This window comes from Dreissena polymorpha, chromosome 2 (genome assembly GCF_020536995.1).
Source record: "Dreissena polymorpha isolate Duluth1 chromosome 2, UMN_Dpol_1.0, whole genome shotgun sequence".
In the NCBI taxonomy this organism is placed as follows: domain Eukaryota; kingdom Metazoa; phylum Mollusca; class Bivalvia; order Myida; family Dreissenidae; genus Dreissena; species Dreissena polymorpha.
This window is the reverse complement of record NC_068356.1, coordinates 78,242,976-78,255,282: the sequence shown is the minus strand read 5'-3', so window position 1 is coordinate 78,255,282 and position 12,307 is coordinate 78,242,976. Positions and strand designations below refer to the sequence as shown.

At 33.8% G+C, this 12,307-nt stretch overlaps 1 protein-coding gene across 2 annotated transcripts in view; it reads right to left on the bottom strand.

Annotated features, from left to right (window-relative positions):
* Positions 1-10,088: 10,088 nt before the first annotated feature.
* Positions 10,089-12,307, bottom strand: part of LOC127867715 (uncharacterized) — a 34,677-nt gene continuing 32,458 nt past the window's right edge. For both annotated transcript variants that reach the window (XM_052409057.1, XM_052409058.1), the window contains exon 22: positions 10,089-10,260. In XM_052409057.1, coding sequence (XP_052265017.1) covers positions 10,222-10,260 — 39 coding nt within the window. In that variant the 3' untranslated portion in view covers positions 10,089-10,221. The remainder of the gene's footprint in view (positions 10,261-12,307) is intronic.

The window sequence follows — 12,307 nt, the reverse complement described above, 5'->3', positions numbered from 1 at the left end:
TATCTGAGAAAACAAAAAGGTTTTTTGCGCACATTTACCCATAACGGTGCCAACTTATGTAAGTGGAATACAATTAGAGTAAGCTTTCAATAGTCTTTGTTGCTTTATTTGCTGCAAATGGATAAGTCATTACGCCGGAATCACATTGTCGGGCACACTGGCAAAGTTATCGCCACAAAATGTTGTTTCAGAGCTGCAGTAAATGTAAAACACCCAATTTTGTTCTAATTTTGGGGACAAAAGTGTGCCAAGATATCAAAGAAATCATTTTACAATATATTTATTTGTAAATAACGGTGTACTAACCTACAAAGACACCGATCCTCTCGACATGACTGGGTTAGTGTTGAGGGCTGTCTCCGAATCAGTCATGCTGTACAGTTTTTGATGGCCTGTCAATTCAGCCGGACCTGTAAACCAATGGGACGACAGTTCAGGCAGAGCTATAGACCCATTTTGACACCGCCTACAAATGCACGCTTAGGTTTACGCATAATAATAGTGATAATGAGGTCACTTAAATACAGATTCCCTGGTGTTTTTCATGCGTGGTCTATAACAACAACATTCCTCCAGCAAAGAAAGCATAATATTATTATCATTTTTGTGTTTTCAGCTGAATACTTGATTTTGCTTGAACTCAGCAAGATATTCAAACATGAAAAATAAGGCAAAGTAGTGTTATTCTGAGTAGAATTGCTTGACGGGGTTGAAGGCGAAGGCACATAGCAGTGTCGGTCCAAAATTGGCGGGCATTTTTAACAGTAAACGGTTCAAAAATTAAACAATACTAATAAATACAGATGAAATAAAGACATGCATTAGGTTCATTTTTGAGATTTATGCAAATTAATGTGAAAATGTCACTGAAAAACAATACCGAGTGTTTAAGTAGTCTTTGAATATGTCTCCGGAACAGGTTTCGGTGTGATTTTCCAGCATTTACCCCTCTTATGACCCCAAGTGCTACAGCCCAATTGCAAACAGCCCTAATTTGGGTCCAAATGACATCTGGCAGTTATGTTTTGCAATACAGAGAGTTTTTGATGGTCAATTGTCAAAATTCTGGCAGACGACTAACTTGGTCGGAAGTTCTTAAAGGTTACGCATGCGCAATTAATTTCCTTCTATATTACATATAAAATAGTTGATGTTCGATATCATTTTTTACAGTGACCAAGCGTTTCAACACTATATCATCATACATCATTGGAAAGATAAATGCATAATCTTTTGAAAAAAAAAAATGAATGCCATCAAATTCTATGTGTCGTTACTCAAAATATTTACCTTAGAATAGGCACACCAGTTTTGACACATGTGGAGGCGACCATTTTTACTCGAATAGTATGACCTACTTTCAAAGCCGGGAACCATCAACAGAAAAAGTAGCGCACAAAAGCGGCTCTTTTTCTTATTGCGGACAAATATACCTTCAAATTAATACCAAAACGTACCATTTGCATTCTTTTTTACAAATCCTAGGCAACATTCACTGAACAATGTGTGCTATATAACAAATTGACTGCATGTAACCCTGTAAACAGGAGTTCCGGTTTGGGGTTATGTGACCTGTATGTGAGAGCAAGGAACGACAACTCTGCGTGGAGATTGGATAATTATGTGAACCGCTAAGAAATTTCGCAGCGAGTAAAGTCGAGATATAGAGCGAATATTAAATGTATTTATTATCGTTGTGTGAATAAATAAACTGGTTTTTGAAGGTGATACATGTCCAATGGAGCGGAAATCAAGATTTCCTCGTGCACAGACTTGTAGGTTTAGTCATTCGACAGGCAAGCAGCGTAGAGCGAAGACTTGATTTAAATCGTTTTATTTATTTTCTCAACCACATTTTATTGTGAAATTTTATTTATTTATATGTCGTATTGGCGTTGGCAATTTGTTAATATGGACAATCAGGATGAGAGGACAGATCGCTTCGCCGGCGGGGACGAGGCTGGCATAGTAAATGGACACACGGAGCGACCGCGTGGTAGCGGTTAAGAAGGTAGGCACTCGGGGGAAAGAACATTGCTAGACGTGTTTGGTTCATAAAGAAGACGCACATTGTGAAGAAAAGCATCAGTCATTACGTTTTTTTCTTGTATAAGGTAGTTTAAAGCGGCATATCCTTTTTTTTGAAAATCATTGGACAGGTGTCAATCCTGATATAATTGACTATATTGTCGGCGCTTACAAATTACCATTCTTTCAATTACCTGAAAAATGTGTATCTGGAAATAACAGCTTTAAAGCAGGTAGATGAGCAGATGTAAACGAGTCGGTGCATTATATGTAAGATAATGGCTGTATTTTAGAATAAAAAGACATCCCTCATGTTTTTAGTACATGAATTGTAGCCGTGAATGAAGCCGGAAGCTGGACTTGTGATCAATGAGGACAAGTCAATATGAGTACCAGTTCAGAGTCTAGAATGGGTAGGATTAATCTGGGATAGCCAACTGTTTTCTATTGAAATTCCCGATAGAAGAATAACTGATTTTAAAAATTCTCTTTAAAAGGTATGTTCTTCGATGCCAATGTTTTCGACAAGGTATCTAGCTAGATGTAAGGGGAAATTGTTTCAATGATGCCTGTTTAGGTAGTCTGGCAAGATAAATGACTAGATATTTTTATTCTGAAATCGTTTCTAGACCGTCATTGGATAGAGTTATAGCCCTTGAACCAGATTGCTTATGTATTTTCGAATTTAGATTTTGGTTAGATCGCATAGGTGGCATAAAATCAAGACATCTTAGTAAAACTACATGTGTCGAAGTTTTGAAAGTTTACAGTGATGCAAGTGGGTAAGCTTGTGGGGCTTTTATTGTTGATAGGTAAGGTTTCATTTTTCACGATATATGGTTAAATGACGATTGCAATACAAGTTCTACTTATAGAAAAATTAATGGAGAAGTTCTAGTTTTAATTGCCTATGGACATTTTTTAGGCCGGGGGATTGTTGAGTGGTTTTCTGACTCTCAATCACGTGTAAAGGTGGTAAAAGTAGGAAGTTCTAAACTTGAGTAACATGATCTAGCTCTAAGCATTTTTAGTATGTGTTTGAAGATGAATATAGGACTAGAAATACAATGGGTTCCCAGAAAATTAAACTCCATTGCCGACAGTATAAGTAAAATGAACAATACAGATGACAGGAAAATCTCACGAGATTTCTTTGAGTATGTAAATGGTAGCTGGGGTCCGTTTTTGCTTGATCGCTGTGCTACTTTTAAAAAAGAAAATACTTTGAGATATAATTCAAAAATCTTTGATTTTGAAACAGAAGCAGATTGCTTTACAGTTTTTAGGGTGCCGATTTGAATTGGTTGATGCCCCTATTAATCTGGTAGGAAAAACAATTATGCACCATCTAGAATGCAACGCATAAGGCGTTTTGGTGGTGCACAGATGGCCTAGTGCAGCATTTTGGCCATTCTTATTTGAGGCTGGTAATGTACAAACGCAATTTGCGAAGGATATTATTGTGTATGACATAGGGCAGAATATTTGTATGAATAATAACCACTCTGTTTTAGTTCAAGACGTTTTTCAAGAAATGTTCTTGCTTTTCGAATTTAACTATACTATATGTCCTTTATATGTGAATTGGTGATATGAATGTTTCGACTGTTTTGCTATACTTATGGTATAGTTGGTATTTTTTCACGTGTTTATATTTGTAGAAATGATTCAATGGATATTGTTTTTGTATGGCCATTAAGAATGTATAGAAACTATGTTGGTGTATGTCCGTTTGCACCTGGTGCTTACGAAGTCGTGTACAGTACACGAGGAATGGAATATTTGCAAAGAAAGCAAATACAGTACTTGCAAAAAAGAAAGCAAGGGTTAAAACTGATAATTTTTAAAGTTTAATACTTGCAAAAAAGATAGCAAGGGAAATGTTAATTTTAAATTGGAAAATACTTGCAAAAAAGAAAGCAAGGGAAACGTTTTTGTTAAAGAAAGTCAATGTATAATGTATGTGTGTGTGATTCGTGTCTGTCTGCCTCTGGGGTAGACGCGATTGTGTGTGGCATTTCGTGGGCTCATATGGTTTTGGGATTGTATGGTCGTTGCAATTCTGGTCTGGTTGTGTTTGCTGATTATAGATTGAAAAGGGCCAATTCTGGGCCAATTGTGGTGTAATATGTAACAGTTATGAAATTATCAATTAAATCTACTTACACATGTTTTATTAACTCCAGATACTTGCTTACAATCCATTGTTTGTCACAATTCAGTAATTCCAATCCAAAAATACGCTCCATGTTTGTTTACTATGACGCTGTCAGCCAGCTGTGTAGGAATACGACCTACATTTTCAATTGCACAATATAATTTGTTATTCCTAACTATTGTTCTCCAAAATTAATGGCTTTCACTTGTATTATTAATCTAAGGATGCATTTGTGTATTGCATTTTGGTAAAGTTATGTTCCAGTTGCAAATGCTTTGGAACTATTTCGTTAGGCGTAGAAAGCCTATTCATCATTTAGTTTCATGTTTCCATTGTATTATTAAAATGTTTAACAGAATTTAAATGCAGAACATTTCTGCCTGATATTATGTATTAATGTTATGTGTTTTAATACAAATTGCTTTTTATAATGTAACAACTCATATTATTGACTTACTTTGTTGATTTAGGATTCCGAAATGCTGTTTAGGAAAATGGCTCTTTGTAAACTTGTTTTATTGGTTAAGGAATTCCTAAGTGCACGTTGATTGGTTGGGACGCCTAAGTTTCGGAATCCTAAAGCATCTTCACTATAAATAGCGCGCAGCATCACGGATTCTTCACCTCGGTCAATGACTCAAAATCCACGTCATTTAAAAGTCGGAAACCTACCAGCTTAAGCTAAAGCCATCATAATGGTAGGGAATAGTTCTGTAAAATCTTAAGTATTCTTTTAAGTTATTTAAAATATTAATCAAGTAACAGTGATGCTGCGCACCTTCATCATACTTATAGTTATTTATTCGTAAACCAAACTTCTTAAGACGCGTTCTACGATTTGAATGAATAGATTTGTTAAACCTTAACTCGGTCGTTTGTTCTATCCTGACAACTTAGAAGTGTCTAAGTATTACAGTGGGAGGGATTGTTCACTACTTTGGAGGGTTTGATTTGAGAGTTTTTCTAGATTTTTTTTTGTGGGGGGGGGGGGGGGGGGGGGGGGGGGGGTTTGGCGGGTTGGTTGCTTTGAAAGGATGCGATACAACATTTTTTGATGATTGTGCTAAAATTATCATTCTCAAGAATAAAACGGTTCAATTGTGCAAGGGAAAAAAGGTGAGAATTTGTAAAACAAATGCATATTTATGCCCTGTCTTCTATTTAAAATAAAAAAATAATTTGGTAGCAACTATTCTAGATATTGCAATAAATGTTTTGTTAAGAAACATAACAAATTGTAAGAAAATGAATAAATACATTTTATTTGGCTCAAAGCAGATGGGTAACAGTAGAGAATGAGATATTTTGTACCAAATTTTTCGTGAAATTGGACTTAAACCTAATGTTCACGGGTTGCATTCATTTCGGCCAGGGGAAGCAACTGCAGTTGCAAATAGCGCTGTATCTGATAGTGTTAAAAAGCAGCTTAGAATCGCTACGTGAGAGATTCGGATGAAACACACAAAATTGTTTCTTCTCGTTTGAGTATATAAATATATATGGTACTTGGTGTTGTATGTTGTTAGTTGTGCGTTGTATTTTGCCCCGTTCTTTTTCTGTCGATAAAATATCCTGCTTGTCATGACACCTAAACAAATGTGTTTGTTTTTATTCTAAATGGTTAGATGATAAATAATTTATGTTTGTCATAAAATGTAATGGAATATAAAACATAAATGTATTTATTATCGTTCTGTGAATGAATAAACTGGTTTTTGAAGGTGATACATGTCCAATGGAACGGAAATCAAGATTTTCTCGTGCACAGACTTGTAGGTTTAGTCATTCGGCAGGCAAGCAGGGTAGAGCGAAGACTTGATTTAAATCGTTTTATTTATTTATGCTCTGTGTGTGTTGATGTTAATATTATGTTTGTGTGTTTCAGTGAATTTTATGTGAGCAGACGGATGACTGACTTGAGATAGAAAGGGGCATTGGTTCCGGACTTTTTACCATGGGAATTACATGGTTTTTTATAAAAAAAAAAATAAAAAAAATAAATACTTTACGTTTACGATGTAGTAACAGCTGATTATTTGTAGATTTCTCTTAAATAAGAGGTTTAAGGAGGTGATGAAGACACCTAAACACCGGTCTTGAGCCATGGGTCCTCAAACGTCCCCCTGCCATTAAAAGAAAAATGAAAAATGGGCAGTAGGGTTGCGTTTCCCGCTCGCGGTTTCACCTGGATCGTTCGTTACCACCGATTATTGTTTGGGGTGTACGTGAAGTCATGTGCACTTCTCTTAATTTGTGGTAATGGATAAATCTTGTAATTATCGCAGCTGCTTTTATCAAAACTTATGCTTCACTTTGTGTACTTTTCGCAAATTGGCGTTGTTGATGGGTATAGGGGGCGTCCTCTGTGCGCTTTGGGCATCGGCGGCGGAGGGGCGGTTGTTAGGGCCGTGGCGTCCCTGGGCTTGTGCTTTTAAATTATGTAATTAAATTGTGCAATTATATGATTTTTAGTTTAGGTTTGATGTCTGATGGGTATTAATAATATTTAATTATTCGCATGCAACGCATGTGCATGTTTAATGATACGTATAACGACGTGTTCTACAGAATGGATTTAGTATCGTTACAGTTCTTAGATATATGAGAAGGATGTCGCAACGTTTACTAACGTCTCGAGACTTTTCAACTGAGCGGTGCCATTGGGGTCGATCTCTGTTGCACATTGTACACATACGATCGTCAGAAGATTTGTTTCTTGCATTTATGTGTAGAAAGCCCTGTCAAACAACCATTCCGTGCGTGTGTTTCAAGAAATAAAATACCCTGCTTGTCATGACACCTAAACAAATGTGTTTGTTTTTATTCTAAATGGTTAGATGATAAATAATTTATGTTTGTCATAAAAATGTAATGGAATATAAAACATAATATGTTATAAACGCTAATCACCTTCTTGTCGATATTGCTGGAAAGTGCGCGGCATTTAAACAATTAATACAAGTAATAAGGGATATAAAACGGTGAAAAATACCTGTATCGGCATGGACACCGGCACGTAAACGTTAATAAAAGAGGTTGTTATTTGAATTCATTCATGTATTTTTTCACGACTAGAGTTGTGTATCATGATATGGTACTATGTGTTTTCGAGCTTTTGTGATGACATTCAATATGATGATTGCCAATTAGATATTCCATTATCTTTTTCCATTAATGTTTGCTTGTTTTCTTCTATTATTATTTTGTTTACCACTCTTAATAATTATTGATTAACACATATCCCACAATCAAACCACTTTACTATAACGAAGAATACGCAATATCAAATTGCAACCATCTTTTGTCCCTTTACCCGCCAAGGTGATTACCCTCACTCTTTATCGAACGTCTGTCAGTAGATGTTATATTCGAATACAGCGATTTGCAAGACCAGTACAAATAAGGATTCAAAGACATCCTAAAATACCAACCTTCAATATTTTTTCGTTATTTGTCACAACGTTTACAAATGTTAAGCTCCAGCTTTAATTGCAGGGTACGCATGCTTGCATGAATGAATATACCATAACCATCCTGCAGTTGAGAATATAAAATGTTGCAAAACTCGATTGCAAAATAGATGTTTATAAATGTGAAAAAGATGGCTAGTTTATAATCATTCATAACGTGACAAACAATTTGCAAATTTGTTTACACGAAACATACAGAGATCAGGAAGGAATTACTCACCCTAACCTTGGACTATGAAATGCGTTTCTATATAATATCAATCAGATAAACATTGAGTTGTGAAATTAATTAAAATGTTCAAATTGTGTTGTTTTTTTATTATTATTATTTTGTATTTATAAATACTATTATACAAAATTAAAAGTAAATTACTACTCAAAATCAACGAAAATTTCGTACAATATGTCGTAAAATAAAGCTAAACAATTAAAAATCATTGTTCCTTATGGCAATTGCCGAAATTTCAACACCAGATGTGGTCTGGTAAAATAGATGTTTGTGGATACAAAATACTCGTTTTTATTATGATTTCAACATGGTACCATTTTAGTGTTGGCGTATCGTATGAATATATATATTCGCAGGAAATTAGAATGGTTTTATTGTGGTCACAAAAAATAAAAACGAGCATTTTGTATCTACACAAATCAAGGTAATCATACCACATCTAGCGTTGAAATTGAAGCTATTGCTATAAGGAACACAATATTCAAAAGGCTGCCACAGGTGTAAACTTTATTTTAAGAAATACTTTACGAAATTTTCGTTGATTTTGAGCGTTATAGAGACTTAAATAGTCTAAAATGATTATAACGTTGTTTTTAATTTTACCCAAGTATCGTAGTTTTACGCACATACTCGGAAACCGACTTGAGCGGTTGAATATACTTTTTAAACAGATGGATGGGGTATTCTCTGAAGTCGTGGATGTCTTCTTTAACGTTTAACAAGCCTCGAAACATACTTCAGAGAGCCCTCGTCATTCTTCAACATTTTATGAGCAGCCGCACGGCATTTCGGACGCCACTTGACGCATAGAAATAGTACATAGAAACAGTCCGTTTTGGTGCAGCAGTTAGAAAAGCTTTCTCGTGCGTACGCAAATAGACGAGATTTTCTGTACACATAGCAATATACTCTGCCACTTTGTCATTATTTATATTCTGGATACTTAATTAATTCTTTATGAAATTGCTAAACATGCTCTGAATATATAATCATATGTTGTGGATACTTTTTGTGATCCGTGAATATATCTGTATCTAAGTTGGTTTCTTGTTTATATATGGTCGATATTTATTAAAAGTTTTCAATACTTGTTTTGTATGGTGTGGTTATTCCTTTGTATGCTGTCAATACTTCTGTATATGGTATGGTTGCTTTTGCATCATATAGTTACTTATTTACGCATATAACGTCTTCACATGACGTGAATAAATCTTTCTTTGATATGAGACGGGTTTATATGATATGGAAACCTCTTTATGCGTCGTATTTATTTCTGTTTATGATGCGGATACTTCTTAATATGATGTTAATAACAATTCATATAATCTGAAAACTCCTTTAAATAATATGGAGTTTAATAATATGGATGTTATTGATATGATGTGGTTTCTTCTTTCTAGTGCGTGGTTTCTTTTTGATATGATGTGGATGTGTCTTTATAGGACGCGTTTACTTACTTTGGGTCGGTCCATTTTGGAATATAATGAGCCATCTTTATGCGAATGGTTAGGTATTGTCTCGGCTAGCGATACTACTTGATAAATGGATAGAAAGGAAGGTTCATTGGCGAAATTTATTCACTTAAGGATCTTATTTTTAGTTCATTGCTACACTGTGCGTGTTTTTAAAAGACGATGACGATCTTTTGATGTCTATGAATGCTTGATTTAATCATCGATGTTTTTTTTTCAAGCTTTTTATCTAACAATTAATGACTCCTTTTAAAAATGCCGAACATGAATTTGAAGGTGTAAGAAAAATGGAAATATGATTTTATTTTACACCGAAATTACGCCCGTATTTGTTTTATAATTTAACATTATGTTTATTAAAATGTTATGTGTTTATATTTATTTTATGAGCTCTTGACAAAAGCAAACGCCAATTCTTAACACTTTTCTATATATCAGATGCAACGTAAAGTCAGACCGCACTTCTGCGATTAAGAATTAGCATGAAAATCTTAGGACGATAGACCTATGTGACAAATCCATGTCATTGAATTGAAACAATTTGTGATGCAATTCATGTTTTAAATGCATTTATAAACATTCGTATATTACTCCGCTTATCATGAATTCAACATATGCAATACCAAATACATAGAAATGTGTATGTTATATATTTGGATCATGCTTGCCAGACAAAATGATGAAAGGCTGTTATATGGAATTGAAGGCTTTAATCACCGTACATTTAAATGCAATTTTGTCGACACATTTATTAAATGTAAAACCAGCAGACCGCAAACAAACTAAAACAATATAGGTATTTGTACATGATATTTAAATATGTCGCCATGATGTAACACGATATCAAAATCACTGTCGCATTCTTCAATGAATAAGCCTCGTCAACAGTTCACGTCTTTTCTTCTGAAAATCAAGAAAACATTTTTTCAATGATTTAACGTACTATGGATGAAGGTATGTCTATCATGGTGTATGCATAAGACCATAGGATTTGATGCAAGGCAATTTTGTAACCACAGTACGCGCGATTGCTGTTCCTGTATTTAGCCATTTATTTTCGTGGTCTTAAGTTACTTGCGAGTTTTTAATGTATTTAATTGTATTATTTTAAGTAGAATATGACCGACCTTTGACATCTTAAACAATATAGTGGTCATACATTATCGCGTGAACACTGCTTATAAACTAAGTTTCAGGATCATATGTTGAATTCTTTCGATAAAGTTCATTGTTTTTGAACGGGAAGCCATACCTACGGAAAAACAATATTGACTATATCAGATAAGCCAACATTTTGCTAAATATGTAAACTAAGTTCAATGATGACATCGCATTTACTTTAAATACAATTATGATTTATCAAAAAATATTTATTAATGGTCACTAGTTTTAAATTCAATTCCGACTGATGTTAGAAATGTTTTTACTCCTTTAATTGCTCTGCGGATTTATAATTCATACCTAATAAATATTTTATATGCTGTTCTGTGTGTATTACAAGTGACCTGACTGTCTACCATCGGCGGAAACATGGTCGTCCATAATCTTCACGGGTCAAGAATATACATGTTTTCATCCAAAGTCCCTAAGATTTTTAAATAAATTGAGGGTTCCAATTCTGTGGACTTCCGGATAAATGAAAAAGTTTATTAAAGTGATATTATGGGCATTTTGCACTGTTGAATTGAGCTGAAAAGAATTAACAGGTCAACATAGTTAGTTAAAATGTGGATACTGATTAATTATCTGCAACTCATCTTGCTACCAGTTGTTTATAAAAATATATTTTATATTCGATATTCTTACGTGACCCACCCAGTCCTGTAAGCCGAAATGATCCGTAAAACAAAATTGTGTCTTTGTGTCGTATGAACGAATCTGCACTAAAACTAAATTTAGGTTCAAATCGTACATGCATAATCAGTTGTTGATATTCAAGTGCATTATTTTTCTCTTTCCGGGATATTGTTTTAGTTTGTTGATGCTGCATTAACAAATATAAGTGTATAGGAAGTGAAAAATTAACAACGGTTGCGATAGACACATATAAACTGTTAGATGCCCATAAAATCACTTTAATGTAAATAACCGATAAAGGACAAACAAGCCCACAACGATGTCAACAGAGAGAAAACTTTAAATGTTCACCTTGTGTCGATGTTTGTCTAGATATTAAGCGCACATTAACACCAGCTTTTGGTTATAGAATAAAATGTATGTTTTAGAACATTGAACAAATGCCACTAAGATAATTGAACCAATTGAAATTCCTTTTGAAGAAATAAAACTATTATTTATAGGTACAGACCAGAAAGGTATGTTTGTGCCTAGTAGTGATTGTCATTGCATTTTTGAATGCTAGTATCTTCAAATAAGAAGGCATTAAATACTTTTCCATAATTGCTTATTGTAGTAACTTTATTACGGTGTGAAAAATGAATGAATTATTTACAATGAAAATGGTTCAGTCTATGATATTTTTTATCAACGATTTAACGCTAACCTTGAGTTTTACATCTGTTGGTAAAACTCAAAATGTACCTTTTAAAGTTTTAAGCAATAAAAACAATATATATATATATATATATATATATATATATATATATATATATATATATATATATATATATATATATATATATATATATATATATATATATATATATATATATATATAAATATATATCACATGCCATACCCTGTTTCCCATGTAATATGACCATTACGAAAATATTTATCTTACACATGTGTAGTATACTTTTTAAGCGTTTTCATTGGCTTAGTTTTCGTTCGATTGACCAATCGCATTTTGTTATTTTGCTGAAATGACGTTGCAACGTCAAATGAGGTCACGAAATGTAAACAAAATTTGGGATTTATCATTATGTTTGCGTAAATATTTATTTAACTTGCTTATTTAAAAGCATATAATAAAAAAGATCTGACACTC